We start from the raw sequence: 24,662 nt of genomic DNA, 5'->3' as shown, positions 1-24,662 counted from the left end.
CTTGCTTTTGTCCAACCCCCACAAAAATGTCACATGAAATTTTCAAATCAGACGTGCTTGGTTGCAGATTCACTGTACATGGTAATCGCACATAAAATTAACCACTTCTGGACTATTACAAAAAGATTTGAGAGCTGTTTACTTGCGGGATGTTGTTTACATGCATACATGCATAAATACTTGCATTATTATGGAACCTTGAAGAACATGTGTGCACTAAAACATTCCAAGATACTCTATCGAATTACATTTTTTACACTTTTGTATATTGGAGAGCCCTTTAAAAACTCACGTTTCTGTTGCTGACTTGCAATTTTGTGAAACATTCCCAAATCTTTACTGTGAAATAACACTAAGAACTATGCAGCGATTTATTTGGACTGTACTATTTTACAAAAATACAATGGTGTAGTATTTCTTTTGTTATTTTATCTCATATTTTATTGTGCGCAAATTCACAAAAAATAGACTCTTCCTCAAAGTGGAAAAAGAAGAGCAGTTTTTGTTAAAGTGCATCTTGGCAAGGAGAATGGCTAGGACAAGGGTAGTTAATAACTGAACACTGTGGTATCAGAGAACTTGGTAAACTTCTGTGACCTCTGTTTCTCCCTGGTCAGCCCTCTGTCGTTGAGAAAACATTTATAGACAACACCCAGAGTTACTCCCAGTCGTGTTATATGTATGTGCTTTGTTTGCTGAGAAACATGCCTCTTTAAAGCGTTTAGTTTGTTTTGTTTTTAGAGATATTTTCATGATAACGGTCTGTCTGTGCCTTCTTTCTTGTCTTTTTCCAGTCCACCTGGCTCACCTACCACCGTAGGTTTCTTCCCCTCCCCCTCTTCCCTCTCCTCGCTCGCCTCCCCAGGGGGGTTGATTCGCATGCCAGGTCTGACCTACAGCAGCAATGGAGTCAAAGACCTCATTAATGCAGTGCAGGCATACCAGGTAAGAGACCGGTCTCTACATATTAACCATATATGCGTAATAAGTGGTTATTAATACAGTTCATATACATGGAAATACTCTCTCTGTAGGATCCAAGTGTTGTATTCAAATCTCCTTCTGTTGTGGGTGTGTATTGTCAGGCAGCCACTGTGTTTGCCCCGAAGCTATCAAACTAGTTTATCCTGTCTACTCGCCCTGTTCTGTCACACATGCATTGCTGCTTGCTTGGACTTGAATTGGAGGAACTCAAGTCTTATTTAAACTTGAAAGAGTGAAAAATCTCAGGGATATGATCAATAAGTGTGTATGCCAAATGAAGAGACAAACTTGGAGTGAAAGAATATGCAGTATTTTTGTCCCATGAATAAACTCCTCTTTCACCCCCATGCTGGAGTTCACAGGTCTATGTGACCTTTAGGTTAGTGTATTTGGTTGCTTGTCTCTCAGCCCCCTGTTTCTGTCATTCCTCCCCCTTCATCACAATACAGTATGCCCCCGAGGATGCTCTCATGCACGCCCATGGGCCTGTGCACGCTCACGACCCGACCGGGACATTGCTTACGCAGCCCAAAGAATGGGTGTGTATTTAAGGTGTCTGAGGCAGGTAAGGATTGACTGAGGGCTCAGTGAGGGGGATTTAGTTAAGATGGTGGTTGTAGCTGTGGTTTGGGTATTCACCAGGGGTTACAGGGCTCAACACGACACCGACATTTCCTATGTAGACAGGGAATTTTCCACTAACCACACACAGTGACAACAACTGACACACTTTTGATTGGGTTAAGTGGTTAGAGGAAATTTCTTGGATTTTAATCAATCATTGGATTTTGTCTTCAATAGTTTGGCCTTTTACGGCAGTGTGCTTCATCTAATACTAGCTACATTTCTGTCCTCTCAAGAAGTTATTTATGACCTACACCAATAGCCAAGAGGGATAATTGACCATTCGCTATACCCACCTCTGATCAGTGATTGTCCAATCTTAGCTTAGTAACCATAATTAGGCACAGCAGACCTGTCAAGCTTTGGATTTCTCCATTATCTCATGAGTTTGGTCTTTGGTCTCAAGAGTCTTTATTTTAAATCACCTTTCTGAAACTAAAAAGTTTAAGGGATGGTTTAATCACACACTGTGTTTATCTGCTCTAATGTGAGCTGGAATCGTTGGCATGTCCGGCTAACTAGATAAAAGTATAAGGTACAAGATTGTGTGTTTTAGGGGAGAAGTTAACTACCACTCCCAAGGTGTATTTCAGCGAGAAGCATTGACTGGCACAACATACAAAAGTTTCACCATGCTTGGCTCTTAAGCTTATTATCAAAGTGAGGCGTTTCTGGATAATATTGAACAAATACGTTATAGGATCATCCTATTATTCTGCCTTTATTATTTTACCAAAAAAAAAAGAACTCTGCTGTCAGATGGGGGCCAGCTCCCATCGTTCACTTAAAGGAGCCGGCTCATTATTCACAACTTTATTGTTTAAAAAAAATTACTATGATATTTAAGTGGTGAATCGTCCACAGTTATTATTGTAAACTGCATTATGTGCTGTGCAAGAATGGAAAACTTAACAGGCATAGCAACAGTAACTAAGGTGGGCGGGGTTTAGTGAACGGTCAATTGGTAGTGTTGTAGTGATATATTAGGGAATCACAGGTGTAGCCTTCAGGTGTTTGAGAAGGTGATGGGTAACAGGGTAACTGGTGTAAGGGCTCTGTGTTTGATGCTGTTCCATTGCAATAATACTCTTCTCTCTCTCTTTCTCTCTCTTTCTCTCTCTCTCTCTCTCTCTCTCTCTCTCTCTTCTCTCTCTCTCTCTCTCTCTCTCTCTCTTCTTCCCTTCCTTACCCCAAACTCTCCTTCCTCCCCCCTTCCAGAGTCCCGCGGAGTCCATATCTCTCCTGAGCAGCAGTCTAATTGGTCAGTCCAGTGGCGGTGATGCTCCTCTCATGTCCCTCCCCGCTCTCATGACCAAGCCGGCGGGGCAGTACCTGGACTTGACCCTGCTGTAGGGTCACAGATATACAAAGGTCATGTATATGTCATGTAATGTATATTAGGTTTTTAAAAATAGTCTTTTAGATTTGTTATTTATATCTTTAAGAACAGAAATTTATGTATTTTATACCAAAATCATTGTGGCCTTAGCCAAAAATAGCAGTTTTTGTCTTATATTGCACAGTATGTATTTCAAAAGCTTTATAGAGATTTTTTTTAACATGTTTTGATATTATAATCACGATGATATATTTGCTAGCCAAACTAGAGAAGAATGACCAAGTAGCAACCAAGCTAAATTTTTTCGTAAGCTTTTCTGTGAAGAGTGAAAGTGTGTGAGTGTGTTTTAGTGTGAAAGAGATGAAAATGAGTATTTTGCATGGCTGTGTTGAAACGTCTCAATACTCAATCTGTTTATGCAATGCATTTGTATGTTTGTTATGTTTATATACATTTGATACAGTACACAGTGATTGTATTGGAAGCTTTAGTGCATGACGAAGTTAGTAGTACAACTTTAAGATGTTTACATAATGCCAAATATCAATGCACTGCTAATCAATACGACTACTAATGAATATAATAGCAGTATCTTGAATAATAACATGTTACACTGTGAGTTTGTCAAATAGTCTGATTCTTGCATCAGGCTTCACTTACAAAAGTATCTCACACAAATCTCACACTCATTAGCCCCATTAGCCTTACCTTGATATGTACCCTATATGGATCTGTTTTTCATAATGTGTAATCCATGTTGTGTAATGCCAATGTTGTCTTGCCCCTTGTTTTGGACTCAAATTTGAACAGTACAGTCCCAATTCTCTGTAACCTAACCACAGGGTTGCATTCTTCAAGAGGACCTACAGTATGTGACAAGCTCTCTTACTGACTGAATCCCAGGAGCCAGAGGTGGTTTCTGACAACATTTTATTACATATTTTACTCAGATACGACCACAAAGATCTATCAGTCCATCACACTTTCCTTGTCTTCTTTCCACCATCCACGCTGATGTCAGGGGAAGCAATGCAGCAAACGTGTTTTCCCTGCAGAAATCCCTTTCGTTATTTCTCTTTTTAACTAAATCATTTGGAGAGTGGATGGAAAGTTGAGAAGGAAAGGAAATGAAGGACATCTCTGCCATGTATCTTGTGAATTTAATTGTGCCCTGCAAAGTTGCTGTTTGAGCTTTATGTTGCTGCACACACTTCCTACAGTGGGAGTCTAAACTCCTACTCAGGATGTCCTGCTGTGGCAATGCTGAAACAACAATAAACATAACATGTGAAGTCTGTCGGCTTTCAGGTGTTCAATTTCACTATTTGCCTTCACTCCACTTTGCTCTGAGCACAAACACACAGGAGGAGTTGTCTGATGACAGAATATGGCTGGAGGCATAACTGTGGGAAGTCCCTCACTGTCCTTAGTTATACCTCTGTTTCCCACATACACAAACACATGCTATGGCAAGGGAACTATTGTCACTCGGACACACTAAACACATTATCCCAGAGAATGGTCCTCTTTTTAAAGAGTGGAAAAGTGAATAATGGAGAGTGCAGGAAGGGGGAAGAGAGAAGGAAGGCACACAAAACCATGTCAGACCCCCTCAGGGCGGATTTGTCATTGTGTAATACAATCTTGTGCACCCCACCCAACTTGATCCCTTTGAAACACTCACTCATTCTCACACTCACAAAAACCACTGCCAAAAACACAGCATAGCAACACCATTAGTATCTATGCAACAAAGCCCAAAATACTTTTTGTTCTCTTTAACTTTTATCAACTCATTGGCAGCTTAGTGGGACATATGTCTAATTCACTGTAGGATACATTCAGTGTGATTACACCACAAGTTATTATTTCATAATTTGTCCAAAAAAAAATCCTGACTGAATTTAAAATGTTTGTTTAGTTTACAATTACATTAAAAGTAAAATAAGTAATCGTGTCTGTGATTAAGTGTAATCCAAAAGATATTTGGGACTGTTTGAAAATTATACATACATAAATATACCTAATTTTCTTGCAGGATTTACTGGAAAAAAAATACAAGACAGTTGCATCAAAAAACTTAAGCCAAAAACATGCCTTTTTAGGGTGCTATGGATTATGAAGGTGCATTTTGCCATATGCAGAGAAGAGGGCTTTATTGTCTCGTTGCTAATAGGACCAGTATGTCATGTTTTAACAAGATACTTAATGTGGTCTTTATAGTTAGTAGGGAAGATTGAACATTATCTCTCTGAATAGTGCGCCATTGTTTTCCACTAGCCAATAGTAACCTTCACTTTATTGAATTCCCACTGCGATACATCAACCAATGTGTCCCTGAGCAAGACACTTAACCCATAGTTGCTATGGATAAAAAGCGACAGCTAAATGACATGTAATGTAATGTAATGCGTGGTGTTAAACACAACCTAATCTGTAATGTGATGATGTGAAAATATTAGTTCTGCAGCCCCATAGCTGCCACCTGAGTTCTGTTCACTTATTCAGTGCCAGTGTTAATACATGTTAATTTACTGGCTCTTGGTTTAAGAGGCAGCTTGTATGCTCTATAAACAGGATGCACCGTATGTTATGTTTACCATAATTATGGCAATTGCTTATTTCACTCCTAATTGGCAATTAGGGCTGTAAAAATTTTTGAGAGGAGGATGTTTCAGATCCAAAGCAAATACAGAAGTAATATCCCGGGGGAGGGTCAAACATTACATAAAGCAAGATATGATTGATTGGCTATGCTTTGAAAGTCTTGTTTGTTGGCTCACCCACATAATTGTGTCCAGATCCACAATAACTCTGGCAGATACATTTGCGGCACATTCCTCAATTCATACCAGAGCTTCTGCGCTGCACCTTGCCTTGAAGATTATCTAACTGAGGTTCTCTGAGGGACAGAACAGAGGTAAAATTACAGGCTGACTCACTGTATTGTTCTTGATAGGTGTGTAGAGGCAGATAAAGGAGTATTATCCTTTATAACAACATTCCGTCACAGGGTGGGTGAGGCCTACATACACACTTACCGCACAGGCACGCAGGGTGAGGCTGATCCACATTCCCATGTCAGTTCAGAGATCAAAGATGCTGCTACAGAGTTGTCAAACTGATTATGTGGCCTTTATTAAGATCCAACCATGGGCAGGAATAACACAATCAATACATACAATGCAGCAGCAGATCATCAGTCGCCTCAGATGTGGTTGTGACAAAACAAGGGCTGAAATAAAGTTATAAGCAGGGTTATGCTACAATAGATAATGCCTTCTGAGATCTGTTTTGCATTTTGACCTGTGAGGAAAACTGCAATGTAAAAACATAGCAAAGTGATCCACAATCTGTTCCTCATGACAACCTGTAACAAAGGATCAATTTGTCTCCTTCTAGTGGGTAGACTAAGACTGCAGCTACACAGTCTCGCAGTACAATCCAGTCTCAACATCTTCTACAACAGGATTCAATTCACTTTAAAATTCACTCTGTGCAGAGTTTCTTAAAACTCAAATGCAGCAAATGTTTTGGCATCTTAAAAATGTGTATATATATATATATATATATATATATATATATATATATATATATATATATATATATATATATATATTTACAATTGCTTGCTCTGTTACCAGCATATTAATTACAATGTCTATTCACATTTTGAAAAAACTGACTTGAAAGTGAATTGACATGTAGATATCAACGCTTCAACAGTTGCTGTCTGAAATTCAGTTTAGGCATCATCATGGAGGGACAGTGTTTATGAGTTGAGTACATGAAAGGTAAACATAACCCCAAAGCAAATCAGATAAATATTTCATCATGTAACATATTTATCATGCAGGCAGCACCAGACACATATGTAGCTTGTCTGTAATGTGTGTGTGTGTGTGTGTGTGTGTGTGTGTGTGTGTGTGTGTGTGTGTGTGTGTGTGTGTGTGTGTGTGTGTAGCAGTAAGATGGAGAAAGTGTGTGACAACACAGTGATCAGACTCACAGGGTTGCCATGGCAGTCTTCTGACCAGGACATAGCTCGATTCTTCAGAGGACTCAACATTGCTAAGTATGTTGTAGCTGTAGTAACGGCACTTTCATTTATGGAGGATTTGTATCGATCAGTCAACATGATGTATACTGAAAACTGCTGTTGACATCAGGTTTAACATCCTCTATAACGCGCTGCATGTTGTGTTGTATAGAGGAGGAGCTGCATTGTGTCTTAATGTGTCTAGTGTGTGTGTGTGTGTGTGTGTGTGTGTGTGTGTTTTTTACAGTTTCAGTTTGAATATAAAGAACCGTCCTCCTAAAATAACAATCAAGCAAATATAACAATTTCCTTTATGCAAATATATATTTATAACTGCTGAATGTATTAATGCAAATATACAAATGTTGATTGCAGCTGACGACTTTGGGTCCTCTGTTCCCCCTTTGTCACAGGGGTCAAGGGTCAAGGTCTCAGAGCTCCGTCATCAGGAGGGCTCTTAGTATCTTCTCTCTGTCCAACCTCATTTCCTCTCCGCTACAAACACAGAAAGATATAAACCTCATGTCGTAAGAAGTTTAAAGATTTTTAAAGTTTTTCATTTCATTTTCCTTTATGTAACCAGATAAAAGTCTCATTGAGATTAACATCCCTTTTTCACAAGAGATATGTATGATATGGCCAAAAGGAAAGATACAAACAACATTAACAGGATAAGACAACTCTGCATTACAAAGGCAGAGAGAAGTAACTACAGACATAGTGATGAAGAAGTTGTTAAACCTTACTTGTATGCCTTTTTAGGCTGGTTTTTAATCATTGTCACAGACCTTAACTAAAAGCTCTAAAAAAAAACACTTGTATACTGCACTTTATATTTGGGCAATTTAAAGTGTATAGGGAATACAATCAAAATGGGCTTGTTTCTTCTTCTTAGCTTTCTTGTCCAATTGAACCTCATGAGCTAGTTAAATATATATAAATATATATATATATATATATAATATATATTTATTTTTTTATTAAATACATTTAAATATGTGGTTTAAAGCTACTTTAGCCACATCTAATCACATGAATCCCACTAGAGTCAGAGGCAGCAGAAATGGCCGCTACTGTTACACTGCTACACTAGTTGGCTTTTAGCAGGACTTGTTTATTTTCTGTTACCCCCATGTGATATCACCAATTAATTTATTATTATTATCGATTGTATTATTATTATATATATTCTGGCATTTGTCCTTTATTGAACAGTGACAGAGTATACAGACAGAACCAATGGGAGAGAAAATGTATTGGCAATTATTTTGATAATTTGATGAAATTGATTGATTAAGTCATTTTTTAAAAGCAGAAATGTCTAGCTTCTAAAATGTAAAGATTTAATAATTTGTTAACTGAATATTTTTAGGTTTTGGACTCTTGGTCAGACATAACATAAGACACTAATATGTCTTCTGGGGCTGCAGGGAATCATAACAAGCATCTTTGTAATGTTGTAAAGGAGGAAGGTTTTAGCAAATACAAACGTGTCCCAGAAAACATGGAGACTTGTGGTGTGTTACCTGTCGTTATGGGCAGTAAGGTAAGGGGCCAGGCGAGGAATGGAGCTATGGTAGTAAGAAGGGGAGAGATGGGGAGAAGGCGAAGGAGAGGGAAAGTACGGACTACCCAGCTCCAGTGCTGGCATATTATCCACCTGGAATACAGATCAATGTTCCCACACACACACACACACACACACACACACACACACACACACACACACACACACACACACACACACACACATTCCTCTGTTTACTTACATTTGTACAAAATGCTGGGAGACTGAATTAACCCCTCCATAAATGGAGTTTAGTGCATTCAACAAACTTTTCTTAGTTAATTCTTAGTAATAATAATAACAATAATAAAAACTTTATTTGTATAGCATATATTGTATTTTCCAAAGCAGGATTGGTGTGATGTGGTCACTCTTCTTAGTGCTAGTTAAAAGTGTGGCGGCAGCATTTTGATTAAGCTGCAGTCTATGAATGTTTCTCTTACTAATGTCAGAATACAGAGCATTGCAATAATCAAGTCTGGAGGAGATAAAAGCATGGATGACCTTCTCTAAATCAGCAGTGTGTGTGTGTGTGTGTGTGTGTGTGTGTGTGTGTGTGTGTGTGTGTGTGTGTGTGTGTGCGTGCGTGTTACCTGTGGGTATATGGACGGCTGTATCTGTTTGTCCAGTGAGCTGGTAGATCCTGACTTTGCTATACTCTGAGAGGAGATGGCTGCAAGTGCTTCTGGGAGATTATCTTCATCTTCATGGTTACTGTACAAGCGATAAATAAAAGTTGATCTGAATACACATACTTTGTGAAAGCTCAAGTGCTGGCTAGGAAGAGATGTGTACTTACAAGCTGAACTGTCTGACCAGTCGTTTTCTGCGGTTGGTGCTTGTGTCGGCTTTGGGCTGCAGTCTCTCCGGCGTTGGGTTGCGGTCTTGTCGATGTGGTGTCTTGTCTGCAGTCAGACTGGATGCAGCGGAGTCTTGGGACGAGCTCTGATACCTGAGGACCAGAGTCATCATCATATGGAGTTAGTCTCAAACACACGTGTGCAGAAACACATGTAAGCATGTAAAGATAGGATGAGGGCACCGGCCTGTCATTGAGGGTCTCAGTTGAGTTCTTCCCTCTAGGCGTTGTCGGAGCTTCCTTCTTCATTGTGGATGAGAAGAGGACACCGCTGTTAGTTACACTGCACAGTACACAAGGCTTAGATGCTTAGGTGGAAGTCTGCTTTGGTACTCACCCTGAAGACTGCCTCCATCTGGGCCTTGAGGATGTTACACTTAAGTTGATCAGGGAGCATTGCTGGGGAGGCAGGAGGGTGCAGAGACTTTTCAGACAGCTGCTTCTCCTCTCCCTGGCAGAGGAACAGGGAGAGAGGTGAAGAAACTTGAGTTCTAATTGTGAGCAGAATGGGGCAACAGTGTGTTGGAAATGTGTCTGACCTTGTTGTCTATATTGACGTGCAGTGAGGGCCAGGGGGGGGAATCACTGTCTGACTCCAGAGCTTTGAGCAGAGACTGAGAGATGTCCAACTCATCTGCAGGGCAGTGAGGAGCTCGGCGTTCTAATGCACACAAAGTTGAATTAAAAACACACTATGGGCTACATGTGTTATTGTATAGACGTGCTATTTTATGGACACCTTTGGTTCTTTAGCATTAACAGGCTTGTTTGGTTGTTTATGGAATACTTTGTATATATATATAAATAACTATTTATACTGATTTACATCCACAGTGGCTCATTTTTATAGACACCTTTGTATATAAACAGAACAAATCCAAGATGTAAAGAAAGAAAGAAAGAAAGAAAGAAAGAAAGCACAAGAAAATGTTTTTAAAAGGGGCAATTCACCCAAATCACAAAAACCTATTTTCCCACTGTTTCCCAATTTCCCTATTGGTATCAAGCCAGATCCACCACATCAGTACAACAGAGGTGAATGACAATAGGTTTGCGGTGCTCAAAGTGTCTAACAAAACAAGCTTTGAAAAACTCAACAGCAACATTTTTATTCAGAAACATTTTCATTGTTATTCTGGATAATACACAGAGGTTTTTTACATTGAGTCTTAAAACTGACATTATTTCTGGAACAAAACATTAAATTACGTTAATCTCCACTATTGTGGTGACGTCTAAGCAGCGGATATTTCAAGACCAAAACTATTTGCGTGGCTATATATCACTGTGGTTAAAGGATAGGTTCACAATTTTTTTAATAATGTCTTAAATGACAGTCAGCTGCCCATATGAACAATAAGATATTTTTTTTTAATCATTCCTCTTCTATTCATAAGAGATCCTTTCTTAATGCACCTGCATGGGGTGGCAGTAGCTCAGTCTGTAGGGAGTTGGGTTGGGAACTGGAGGGTCGCTGATTCAAGTCCCCCGTACAGTACAAAGTACAGTGTGGATTGGTAGCTGGAGAGATGCCAATTCACCTCCTGCCAAAGTGCTCTTGAGCAGTGCTGGACCAGCACTGGCAGCCCACTCACTCTGACATCTCTCTCATTTGTGCATGAATGTGTACTTCAGGCCCATGTGTAGTGATTTCTAACAGAGTGTTAATTGTAATTTCCCTACTGAGGATCAATATAAAAGTATAAATTAATGTGCACAAATTTATTCCAATGTTTATCTGAAGCTAATTAGAGGCTTTGGCAGTCTGATTTATACAAAGCAAGTGGGTATCTTCCTTCTTACAGCCTTTTAATTACCAAATCTATCCTCAAGGGGGAAAGTATGGTTTGTGTGATTCGGATGAGCCGACTCTAAAAAAAAAACACAGGATGCGGACCAACATACAGCGATGTACAGTCTAGACATATCACAGATTGGACAGCTCTCCCTTAGGCTGAGAGTACTCACTGTTCTTGTTGTGTGTGTGGCAGAGCGTGTCCTGGCTGTGTGTGTGGCGGCGGTGATGGTGGTGGCTCTTGCCAGAATACGAAGTCTCATTCTCTTCCACGCTGAACTGATGGTCTGAAGCAGGACCACTTAGAGGGAAACTAAAGATGACACATGCAATCAAAAAAATTTTTTTTCATTTCTACAAACTGTAATATTTTAAATAAATCACTATTCTATTATCTAACTTATAATCATTCCATGACTGAAGGTTTTAAATAATATTCATCAAGAAACACCACTATAGATATGGACAAATACAGTATATGACTGGTACAATGGGCTTAAGTTATAAAACAATGAAGGACAAACATTTTGGCATTTTTGCAATTATAAACATCTGTTTATTTGAAAAGCAATACGGGAACATCCCTAAAGGCATCACGTGATTTGGGTAAACGTTACAAAGTAAAAGTCAACACACTATAACAGCAAAACAATGGCCACATTTTAAACAGTTGATCAGGAAATCCATAACCTGCTGTAACAATGTAAAGTTTATTCAAAAACATCTCTTTGAAAGCACAACACCACATGCAGGATCCTAGTCAATGCTTCTGTTTCACACTGACCTATAACTATACATTCAAGCTGTTTAATCCCTAAACCAGCATACAGTATGTGCTTAACTCGACCCTTCCACTTGTTGAAAATGACCTCATTCAGTTTATCCCTCTCAAATTAAAGTGATTTGGATAAATTAGCTGACATAAGAATGCTAAGGCATAAGGATGAATTCAATCTTCAAGGCAGAATTATGATCTTGCAGTTAACATATTGACGGATTTAAACACCAACCATGACTACATGAAAATGTCCACAAACAAAGCAAAGCACAAAGCTATTAAACCTAGTCCTATCTTTATTTTATTTGTGTTCTCAAGATGTATATTAGTCTGTTTATGAATGGGTAGAGGAAAGTGTTGTGCTTGAGGAATATAAGAACAATGTTGATGAGACATTCTGAGCCTTAGTAATGTAAAAAAAACTAATAGTGCAACCTGACAAACGTTAGCATCAATGGCTTTTGTCACTTTCATTGTTAGTATTTCTCTGACTTTGGAAGGATAATCATGCTCTAATTTATGGAACAGTTCCCATCATTTTTGGGGGGAGGGGGGGGATTTGTAAACAGGAAGTATAATGTTACCATTGAGTCAGTAAGTTATCCACAATTTGTTAACATTTTGGCAAACTGGCACCATTAAACGTATACTGAATTAGCTATCAGCAGTTCCTGTTTGCGATGTACCCATGGATATACAGACATCATTGTATTACTTTGACACTGAAGAAAACTTACAAACGTGATGATTCTCAGGCAATTTCTTAAGTTATAAGGTGCATCTTTTTTCTAGGATTTCTAGGTGGATTTATGGACGTTTTCCTGAGATACTGATATCATTGGAAAGTATAAGTCACACTGAATCTAAAATATCATATTTCATATATCATATCATGTATGTCTGTCAGATTTGACTGAGTTATTATTTTTTAGCAATATTATTTTATATTGCAGCAATTTTTTACAAAGGGTGATCAGTTTTTTGCCTTCATCAGCTGTGTGTCACAGCCACTGCTGTTGATGCAACTGTTAACTGTGTGGTAAGCAGGCCAAACTAAAATAACTAACTTTCTGTTATTTCAAAACACCTGTCCCTTTCACCTTAAGTCTCTCCCTCTGAACATTTTTGGGATTTGTAATGAAGGTGTACACTGAAACACATGAGGGGTTGTGATTAATGGATGATGACAGAGGCGATGAGGAGAATGGAGACAACTTTTTTCCATTGAGTCCATCAACCAAGCTTCTCTCCAGGACACCAGTCTGTGTAATTCTCAGTGTTAAGAGTCTGTGTTGGAAACAGATTCCCAGTTCAAACCGAGGTCAAAGTGCAGTCATGACCTTATCCCTGTAAACCACACTGATGGATCCTGGGAAGGTGCCGCTGGTTCGCTCAGGGATGGGAGGATGACTGAACACGGGACTCGCAAACTCGACAGAAGGCCTGAACGTGACAGGGAGATGGAGGAAAACACACACACACACACACACACACACACACACACACACACACACACACACACACGGAGGTTGACAAGACAAACACAGACGTGAGGTTTATGAGTGAAGTGTGATGAAAAACAGGTAATGTGGAACGTGAGATGAGTGACTTTGTCTAAAAATAGAAACTTGCCCTCCTGTCAATTTCTGATTAAGGGCCGCTCAGACTGACTCGCATCATCAACAACAACATCCTCAGGTATCTCTAAAGCCAGCTGCTCTCTCTGTCCTCTGCGGTTGGTTGTCTTACCTGTGTGATGGTGTGTGTCCAGAGGGCTGCAGGTAAACTGGAGGCGTAAGAGCCGGGTGGGGCGGGTGCCAGGACTCGTGGCCAATAGGAATGTTGTGCTGGTACTGGAGAGGAGAAGGATTGAAGATACGCTGAAATTAAATGTTGTCACAAGAGCAAAGCCAAATCAGTGGCTGCTGCCTGTGTGTGTGTGTGTGTGTGTGTGTGTGTGTGTGTGTGTGTGTGTGTGTGTGTGTGTGTGTGTGTGTGTGTGTGTGTGTGTGTAGCAATAGGTTATCTGAGGTCACTCACTGGATGTAGGCTAGGATCAGGGCTGGCGTGAGAGCTGGAAAATAAAGCCAATAATCACTGACAGAACATTAACAGACCAACTGAATACTTTAATTTAATTGATTTCTTTATGTGTTTGTTTAAGTGTTTTGAACAAGCATAGTATCCTCAAAAGGTGTGGAAAAACCTACAAAGTGACCATTTTACTTTCTTTTACAAAGGGCCATTTATAGTGTTAGTGATTATCCAGGCCGTTATGTGGATTAAGGTCAAGGTTAGAGGATGAGGAATGAATTTAATAAATGTTATGCCCTTACAAGTACAGTAATATGATTGTGCATGTGTGTATCATGTAGATTTGTGGGTGTTTTTGTGTATTTTACCTGATATGTGATGGCTTGGCTGGGGAAATGGCAGCTGACAGAGAGAGCCATGATATAAATTAGAGAAGAAACGTATAGAGCAGCAGGAAATATGACTGCTTGTCACTTTATCTTTATTTATCTGAACTTTTATCTAACATGGGTCGGTTTTTCAGTCCAGACTTAAACATACTTTGATGCTCAGCTGTTACCAACACTTAAATATGAATTTGTTTTTGTATTGCAAGGCTGAATGAATACTCCAAATCCAAAACTCAAAAGGTGTGTGGTAGTAAATACAGTTTGCAGTCTGCAGCTGATCATTCATGTATGATAGATTAGAGGCTTGTGAAGCTAGTGTCGCTGACAGAAGATGGGAAGTATGGAGGAGTACTGCAAGTATTTTTGACAAAGAAAGGACACACTTAAGTGTAACAACCTGGCTTAAGAATAAGGAGCATATAGCTGTTTTAAGTTTACCTGTTGAATTAGTATTTAATTTTAGACATTTTTAGAGAAAAGGCCTTTGGAAGGGTTGCCAATGTTACAGGCTGCAGGTTACGCTTTTCTCTGAAATACAATGAATTAAAACAGTATGTAACATTTATGATAACACGTGCAGGCACGTACAGGACTAAGCAGGTGCTGTTAGTCTTCAATGTTTGCATGTTCTGATAAGACTCACCTTTGCCCAGTGACTGTGTGCGGGAGGGGTATCTCTTGCTCGGCCTTCTCTCAAATGTGCTAGCTCTCCTCAGTCTGCCTCCGTGAGTGGCCTGATACTCTGTCTTACCACTGAGACAAACACATAGTAGAAAGGTTGTTGCTATACAGCGACCACACTGCAGCCCGACTTCAGTTTATTTGTTTAGAATTCATTCATGCTTACTTTAAGGATAAAAAAAACAATTGTTATTGTACCACTATCAGGAAAACTGCTCCTAAAATTGTTTAATAGGCATCACATTTAAGCTATTCCTCTACGTTTGAGAGGTTTAATAAGAAAGCACAGGTGAAGTAAAAATATATAAAATGTATCAAAATAAAAACTAGAGTAGGATATTAACACAAAACCAGCATTGGAGTAATTCATTTGAAGGAATTCACATGATTCTTGCATAATATTTCTGTTTAATCGACATGACATTTCTTACTCCTTTGCTCTTAAAATATGTTCCTAATTTCACTCAATTGCTCATTCATTACTATCATGAAATTACCCATAAACTGGTTAATAACAAAAAGCTCCAGATAAGTCACGGATTACATAACACTGTACAGGTGTTCCTGTTTTACTTCCACCACCTGTAACTTGAGTTTTTAATTCACTGACTCCAATATAAAACAGACTTCACAATGTTTTGATCAGTTGCTCCAACAAATGACAGGAAGTGGCCTTCAAACGTGAGATTAGCTTTGACCATCTCTGATAATAGTCAGAAGAAAACAGACAATATGAAGGGAATATCTCAGTTGCCATAGGAACAGGTCCATGTAACCATAGATACACTGTAACCATAAATACAAAAGGCTCTGTTTTATGTGACACACTATTCCCTTATTTGCTGGCACAAGTGCTGGCCCCAACCACCTGAATGTACTTGTATTATCCTTCTTCGGTGCAGTTTCAGCAGTCAATAATACACTTGATGAGAATGAAGAGCAGGAGTGAGACGTCTCTGAGCTCTACCTGAATCTGAAGCGCGACCCGAGTCGTGTGAAGTCGCTGCGGCTGGCCTTGCCCGTGGTTGGTTGGCGTAGCCGGAAGAAGGCATGGCTCTCCACGGCGCACTTCCACAGGTGTTTACAGGTCTTGGAGCAGGCCAGCTGGAACATAAATGTGTGCTCCTGCTCCCGACCCTGCACAGTCAGAAAACAAACAAATACTGTTAGCCACTCTGTGTGTGTGTGTGTGTGTGTGTGTGTGTGTGGCTAAGCTTGTTTGCATGCAGGGTGTGTTTGTGACCAGGATACAAACCTGATCGTCGTCCTCCACCACGACCAACGTGAGTCGACTCTTTTTAAAGTCCAGCCGAGTGATTTTGGGCCTGGATAACACACCAAGACACACACATGGACAACAAAGCCAAAGCCTCTACATTAGTAGCTCAGGTCTGAGTGTTATTTAAGCATGCTGAGATGATTAGAGCAGTGCTTCCCAAACATTTTTAAATCCCCCCACCAGGTCCACCTTCAACAGGTCTTCAAATACAACACCGATATTAAGTAAATGTATATGCAGTAAGAAGAAAATATACGGCTATGTTGATGTGCGGACTTACAGATAAATATTTAACTTATTGATTTAAACAATAAATACTATTGCGTTGTAACTGGAAGTCAGGAGCCAGAAAATATGTTGCATTACTGTGACAGCATTTTCAAATGCTTTAATAAAAAGATTCTGATGTTTACTGCTCATCAAAATTGTAAATGTGGCGTTTGAAACATGATAAACGATATTGAAATAAAATGCACAAAAAATAAATCTTTTTGAAAGTGGACAAAATATTGTTACTACCCTGGCCGTCCTTAAGTCACACCTTTAGAGATGTTTACTTACCAAAAGAAGAGGCCGATTTTGTTGGGGCCTTCAAATACTAAAATGCCAGTCGGAGTGAGACCTAGTGCATATTCTCCTCCATCTCTGCCCTGTAAACACAACACACCCACCTTTAGTTGTCAAGCACACCTGTAATGTAGTGACACTTGTGATAGTAAAATACAGTCACATACCTTGACAAAGTGCATATCTACTCCGTAAAGTTCCAGCCACTTGCATTTGTTGAGAAAAGAAATCTCTGCTTGAGACGGACTCTTTCCCCTGAGGATTTAAAACAAGACACCATGTTGAGTTTTCACAGTACAAATATCACTTTGTACATCACCTCACACCTGACACTGAAAAAGACATCTATCAATAACACCACTTGCTGCATGATCTCTACTGGTAATTGGTGTTAGCTCTGAGGGAAACACTCAGTGAGTAACCCTCCAGCTGCCTCCCTGACTCAGTCTTGGTGTTGTGTGGAAGAATGACTGTGAACTCAGTGTGGGTTCACCCTTGCGTGGCTCAGTCGGCTCGGTGAAGCACAGCATATTGTGTATGTAATCTAATCCGAGATGGGAGCAATCAGACCGTGGTCTGGGTTAAATACTGCCCAGAATCAATCAAGACCCTCCAGGGATTAATCCCTTAATCCCTCATACAAACCAGTTAGAACGAGGCTGAGGCGCAGGAGGGGTGGACGGAGGGAGAGTGAAATTTAGATGGCCTCATCAGTAGAAACGCTGGCGCTGAAAGGCAGCAGCAGAATGACTTCCTTTCCTGCTCAGTGCTCAGCTTTTTGCCCCAGTTGTTTCATCCAATGAGGAGATAAACCTGCTCAGCTCACTGGACGCCCTCCAGTAAGTTGCTTTGACACAGCAACTGTTTGTGGCAACTAGTGCAGATGTATGTGTGGAAATGTTTGCATGTCCTGAATTTTTTGACAACAAGTCGGACACTGAATTCTTGGTAATCTTCAGTCTCACCTGAGGTCCAACCACCTGCTGAAGATGTCCGCCTCCATGGCCTCGCTCTGTTTGGGAGTGAAACGAAACTCAGACACCAGCACAGGAGAGTGCTCCAAGGGATCGCAGTCTCCCATCTCACCTGGATATGGATGTACACAAACACATTCCAAGTAAAGACACATAAACCAAGAAATTAGGAAATACAGATGTAGTAGAGCAGCAGCATGCTGCACTCCAAATTTACTTGTTACACTATGTTTTACCATTTACCATTATCCCGCAATTGTCACCTGTTCAGCAAAGGTTACATAGTCTCTCTCTTACAGCTGCAAATCCCTGCATGTTCACGCTGCTCCACAGTATATGACAGAAAACTTTGACTGGGTATTTCATTAATTTTACTTAAAAACACTTAAACTGTTTTCCTTGTATTAAAGAAGCTTTGACATTTGAGATCTGAGGTCAGGCTGCAAAGGGGAAACCTTTTTAATGCAAGGAACCCCCAAATTCATATTGTACTTTATTTACCAAAGTACGAAGTACTTTTCCATCTTATCTTATTGGTTGTATTCTGGGTTTGATATTCAGATGACAAGGATCATAAACGCATCACTGAGAAAGAAACCAGTCCCTGCTCACAACTGCTGATAAATTAGACAATAAATAAATAAATAAATAAATAATCACATATATAAGTGGATTAAATGTGTTAAATGTTGTTGTTCATATCACAGTGAAATGAATGCTTCCCGATAGGTCAAAACTCAATGTAAAAGTCTACTTACTTTGTAAGCAGTATGCCGCCAGCTCTACTGAGACATCATACGGACATTTCAATCTGACCAGAGAAAAGAGACACTGGTGATGAGCTGTTTTTATTGCGAGCGCATTTATAGTGTTCATGTTATCATGTGTTGGAAAGACATAAAAGCCTCTGAATGCCCTACACTGTGTGTGTGTGTGTGTGTGTGTGTGTGTGTGTGTGTGTGTGTGTGTGTCAAGGAGAAGAGGAGCAACAACCCTTTTCCTAAAATAAGCAGCCCTCTGCTGTTCCTGATCTTGAGCTTTATAATAGAGCTCTGGGACTCTGGGGATCTGTGGCCCAGATAGAGTCAGGAGGAGGGAGAGGGGTAACACGCTGTCTGAGTGTGTGTTTGTACATGCAGGTTTGTGTTTGTTTGTAAGAAAGCAGGCTCCACTGTACAGAAGTCCCCCAAACTCTAATGTAGGTGACCTATGTGTACAAGTGTGTTTATACTTAGGGAGATGGTTTTCTTCTGTTCACAAGACTTTTCAGAAATTGTGTTAAACTAATTTGGTTATTTCCTTTTACTCTACTCAGCAGTTCAAGCATATATACCTTCCATCAATACTCCAATACACTCCAATAATGAGGTCAACATTTCCTACAGACACAGAGGGCCTTATTTGTGGAATTTAAAGTTGCAAATTTTTCATCATTCATAAACTTTTAACACTTTAACATTACAGTTTTCTTCTTCTGTTTACGCTTACATGATTCCAAAAATGTCAAACTATTCCTTTAAATGGAAAAAATATGTTATTAAGATATGCTTGTAATATATCAAATGTTTTTTCATACCTGTATATGTGTATCTGTCTCTGTGTGTATTATACTGTAATTTTTACATTTGTGTGCATTAACAGCGACAAAGAAACTTACTTGCCAGACAGAATATCTTGTCGAAGCTGCAACACGAACAGATACCTGGTGTAAAAAAAAAAAAAAACATAAATCAATTGATGTATCACAGGCTTTTCCTCATCTCTAACACATCATTTGTTTTAACAAGTCTCTGTCTGTTTGGCCTTGATTTAAACCTGCCCACAGCAGCAAAGTAATTAGCCGCAAGTCCCCTTTGGACCTCTGCACTGGGCTCCTGAGAAAACACAGTGTGTTCATGTGTGTGTGTGTGTGTGTGTGTGTGTGTGTGTGTGTGTGTGTGTGTGTGTGTGTGTGTGTGTGTGTGTGTGTGTGTGTGTGTGTGTGTGTGTGTGTGTGTGTGTGTGTGTGTGTGTGTGTGTGTGTGTAAGCGTTTTACCTTGTAAATTCCTCATGCAGGTTATTTGGCTCCGAAGAATAAAATTTCACTCTGAAGAACAGTCTGTATGGAGGCCCGTCTAAAAGACATAAAGAGAGAGCAAAGTGTAAAACAAAATGTGTGTGTGTGTGTGTGTGTGTGTGTCTGTGAAGTAGTAATTAATCTAAAAATTAAATTCTAGCAAATCAAATCTTATGATTTATTTTACCCATTTTTTCTCATCCATCAAAGTCAGACAGGCCAAAGATTTTTATTCAGCCATATTTCTTTGTAAGATACTGTATTATGTCTTTCCCGTTTGCCTTCAGCATCGATCACTTTCTTTTTCGGCTCTTGAACTACAAAAGGGCCGGCAAGCAAGTAGGACAACATCTGTCTCCCCTGTAACATTCATCCCTCTTATACAAGCTGGAAAGCAAACAAGGGTATGGCTCCTAATGCACATGCTAATCACCATGTCAACATTGGATAATGTGCCACCTGCTCCCCATTTACCTGCTTCTACAATGCACATATAGCTCACTGCACATTTTCTTGAAGATACACACACACACACACACAACACAAGTAGGGCTAATTAGAAAAACAGTCTGAGTTGAACTTACCTCGAATCTGTTTCTTTATAAGCTTGGTCATATCCAGCCAGTGCTAGAAGAGAGAAAAGAATAAGAAGGTGAAAAGGGGTTCTATCAGCTTGTGGTCTACTGTGAGAGAAGTAAGTGCTTGTTACTCACTGAGACTTGTTCTGTGTCCATGTACTGCAATCCAAAGTAGTCTGTCTCGACCAGATCTATGTGATACATGATCTGGTCAAAAAGCTCCTGGCCTTTGGACTTACTCTACAAAAGAATAACAAAGAGTAAAATATTTTCTGCTGAGCTTCATTTGTGTTTATTCTTATCTCTTTTGATAACCGGAGTTTCTTGTCTTAAAACTTGAGCTTCACTGTTCACGTGGCTGCTGGATTTCCCGGTGATTTAGGCATGAAAGACCGGGGCTGTCCATAACAGGAGCAAAATGACTTATAGTGGATGTGAAAGTTGCCGTTTGTGTGCGTGCGGGTCAGAGAGAGAAGGACAAGCCCCTAAGGGAAAAGTCCTTATTCAGACCTTTGTTAATAACACACACAACCAAGAACACAAGTCATTGCACTCAAGCATAACTGGCAACATTTTGTCCCAAACTTCATCTGAACAATTCAAGAGCAGATGTGCAGAAAGATGACAGCCATGTACTTTGGATCCTGATAACCAGTCAAAACTTCCTGGTGGGTGTATGAATGTGTGAGGAAATCAGTGGTATTAAGGGATTGGGGACGGAAAAAAATAAATCACACTCTTGCTCATTCTGCAGCATGTAGTTTTAGAGAGGCTAATTTAAATCATAGCCCCTATCACATGGGTGCACATGCAGTGAAAACAATGTCAGACACACACACACACACACAAGTGAACATTTTATTGTTCCTGTTCTACCTTGTGTTTTGTCTGCATTCAGCCTGAAGTGACAAACTAATAAGCTTCAATGGGCGAGTTTCAGCTCTGTTCATCTGACATGAATAAACTTGTTCCAACACACCTGTGACTAAGCAGCCAGCTTGACAAGCCCTGTGTCATTTTGTTGATAGAGATGTAACACCTCGGCAGAAGCTGTGGCTTGGTGTCATTGCTGAAATCTCCCTGTTGGACTGTACGAGAATTACTCGCTACCCTGATAACCCACCATCCGAGCATTTCAGAGGTGACGCATGCATGCAGCAGCCTCTGTGACACACGCAACCTTCAAAATGAAAACATCTTACGAGAAACCACTTACGCACGAATGCCCACACACTTGTTCATCATCCCACCTACCCCTCACACACACTCGTAGCACAGAGTCCCCACAGTGGTAAATCAGATCAGGGAGTCGGGGAATAGAGGGAGATGGATGAAGAACAGGCAGAAAAAGGAGGATGAGGAGGCAGTGTGAAAGAGTAAGACGATGAGCAAGGGAGCAGGCCACAGTGGGAGTTTAAAAGAAGATTAAGGGGGAGGTGGCACAAGGAGGGGAGTCAGGGGGAGAGCGGAGATTGCTTGAGGAAGATCAGATACAGACACATAGACTGAGAGAGAGAGAGAGAAGAAGAAAGTGAGAGGAAGATGCTGTAGAAGAGCAAACAGTAGGGGGCAGCTTCAGGTCTATCTTAGTTTTAGATTTCCCAGCAGTCAAAAATGGGGAAGTAATGTGATGAATTGCCTGATCATAACACCATCTGGAGCTGCACATCTCGTTGTACAGGAAGAGGCACACACATATAGGCCACTATGATACTATAGTACAGACAGTAAAACTTTGGTAACTTATCTGTGCCAAACTTCAAATAACAAAATAACTTGGGATGCAAATGCCAGTGCTTTACATTACTGATTACTCTGTTTGTAATTGTTAAGCCCACTAAATGTCCAAAACAGGGTAAACAAAATTGTCTCAGATTCAGAGATGAGGTAGTCATGTTGCTCATTTTGAAGCAACTTCAAGTTGTTCATTCAGAAGTGAGTTTTTGACATTTTGTGCTTTAAAGGCGGTTAATAAATAATCTGAATTGCTGTTGATCCATTGTTCTGTCAATCCACTAATCATCTAATTGACTAGGGTAATGTTTGATCCTTAATTTGATATATTAAAATGAAGTTGTAATTATTCAGATCAACCTATTAAGTTGCAGTTTTTCCTTATATTTTAAACACACACGTACACACACACACGCACACACAAACACACGCACGCGCGCGCACACACACACACACACACACACACACACACACACACACACACACACACACACACACACAGGACCTAGGCTACACCTAGTCCTGCGCCATGTAGGCTACTTTGTTTACACAATCTGCTGTGTGTAAACACACGGAGCAGCTGATAGCACACCGGACAGCCTTCAGCGCACTTACAGGCAAATCCACGTTGACATCCGAGCCGTCCAGCAGCAGGACGCGGCAGGTGATGATGTTCCTCTCAGTCCCGGCCGCCGGGATGTGAACCGACGCTCCCCCGCTGACGACGGCGGGCACGTGTACGACCTGCTGCTGATGGGCCAGGAGCAGGGGGTTCCCTGTCACCCCTCCTGCTCCTCCTCCCCCTTTACCGTCCCGCTCGTCCCTCTCTTTCGTCTGGAAGCGGCTCCGGGAGCGGCGGCTAAACGTCCGGCGCAGAAAGCCCATCATCTTCCTGATCCACAATGTGAGGAGGTCCGTGTTGTGTCTGTGGAAACTGTTCCACACAACAGTAGACAAAGCCGGGATCCTGCTTCTGCCGTCGCCTCCTCCTCGTCCTCCCTGGGGCGAGGAGTCACCTAACAGGCACGGAGGAGACTTCAGGGCTGCCGATCAGTCCTCAGGCTGGATGTCGGCAGCAGCGGGGGGACTTCAGCCGCATACTAATGAAACTAACACAGATCGACCACCGAGGCGCCAACCAGTTGATTTTCAGTCATTCGGCCCGGTGTGAACGACAAGACTCTCTCACGGAAATACAAGCCGCCCTCCTCCTTCTCCTGTCCTCTCCCGTGCACCTGCCTCCTGCTTTGCTCGCTGTTGCGCACCGACTCTAAAATTCCGGAGAAATCCGTCCGACGCTCCGCAGTGGGAGTCACACGGGGCCGTGGAGGGGGGGAGGAAAGTATTCTCACCTCTAAACCGGACCCGGTGGTTGTTGTTGATTATTCCCAAACGGCGAACCGAAACTAGTCTACCTCCCAGGTAAAAGTCAACCAACGAAACTGGACACACAGTGTGATCTGCGCCTGCGTAAAAACAGCGCAGAACAAACTTCTGTTCCTCCCTAGTGGTTGACCCATCAGTGCAGGTGAACCAGCGCCACCTGTCTGTCACGGGTCCGCCTGGCGAGGGAATAGCAGGTCATTGCGGTCCCCAAGGTGGTCCCCAAGGTGGGGTCCAAGGTGCTTCAAGGGTCGTTAAAGGAGTTGCAGGAGGCCCCCAACATAATGAGCATGATTTGTCACTCTTATCATGGCCATACCCAGGACTGTAGAAATACTGAGATCATGAGTCCAAGTCATAACAGAACACCCTCATGATGAATTTTCATTTTTATTTGTTTGGATTTTATTCAGTTAAGTTATCTATTCAGATATATTTTCAGTATAATATTTACCATCTTGAATGATCTCGGCCCACTGCCATGAATACAAATCTGGATAAAAGAATATTGAATATTTTTCTTTGGGTTAAAAATAGTCAAATTTAATGTATTGCACGTAGAAATATTGGACTCAGCATGTAAAGTATTTTTATGACTTTGTGACATTTTGTTCATTTTGAAATATAAAGTCAGTACCTGTAAATCGAAAGAAAAAGAAAAAATAATACAGCATATTCCAAAACATAACTTCCCAAATGTCCGATCCCTATACAAACAGAAACAAATGGGGTCAACCCAATTAAGTGGCATTCTAGAAATAAAGAGAATAAGAAACTATAAACAAAAGCATAACTCTCCCATTGGAGACCCTCCTCTACAGTAGAAACTCTCAGAATGCATCTTTTGGACAAAACATCTTACAGTTGTAGGTTTTTGTGGATGTTGGTTCTGGACATGGTTAATATAATTTATGAATGAAATGAGGATATTTTGCATCATTCTCTAACATATTTTAGTGGGTACTTTGGACTACCATACCAATTGTTAATGGCTGCGATAT

At 40.6% G+C, this 24,662-nt stretch overlaps 2 protein-coding genes across 4 annotated transcripts in view; one reads left to right on the top strand and one right to left on the bottom strand.

Moving 5' to 3' along the window:
* Positions 1-4,211, top strand: part of esrp1 (epithelial splicing regulatory protein 1) — a 12,224-nt gene extending 8,013 nt beyond the window's left edge. For 2 of the 3 annotated variants that reach the window (XM_028580436.1, XM_028580435.1), the window contains exons 14-15: positions 795-945; positions 2,827-4,211. In XM_028580436.1, coding sequence (XP_028436237.1) covers positions 795-945; positions 2,827-2,961 — 286 coding nt within the window. In that variant the 3' untranslated portion in view covers positions 2,962-4,211. Of the gene's footprint in view, positions 1-794; positions 946-1,433; positions 1,550-2,826 lie in introns of all 3 variants that reach the window. The other variant, XM_028580437.1, reaches the window with a different exon arrangement.
* A 7,575-nt stretch (positions 4,212-11,786) lies between these two features.
* On the bottom strand, positions 11,787-23,767 carry epb41l4b (erythrocyte membrane protein band 4.1 like 4B). The gene is made up of 16 exons (XM_028579668.1): positions 22,894-23,767; positions 20,680-20,784; positions 20,551-20,593; positions 19,946-20,024; positions 19,567-19,611; positions 18,668-18,720; positions 17,901-18,021; positions 17,103-17,190; positions 16,930-17,018; positions 16,345-16,414; positions 16,057-16,226; positions 15,052-15,161; positions 14,388-14,421; positions 14,026-14,059; positions 13,735-13,838; positions 11,787-13,428 (listed from the first exon to the last, which is right to left on the bottom strand). Exons 1-16 carry the CDS (start codon positions 23,164-23,166, stop codon positions 13,308-13,310), a joined length of 1,539 nt encoding a protein of 512 aa, XP_028435469.1. The 5' UTR covers positions 23,167-23,767; the 3' UTR covers positions 11,787-13,307.
* Between the last annotated feature and the right edge of the window lie 895 nt (positions 23,768-24,662).

Source organism: Perca flavescens, chromosome 6 (assembly GCF_004354835.1).
Source record: "Perca flavescens isolate YP-PL-M2 chromosome 6, PFLA_1.0, whole genome shotgun sequence".
Taxonomy (NCBI): domain Eukaryota; kingdom Metazoa; phylum Chordata; class Actinopteri; order Perciformes; family Percidae; genus Perca; species Perca flavescens.
Note: the sequence above shows the minus strand (reverse complement) of the source record. Positions and strands in the feature narration are given on the sequence as shown.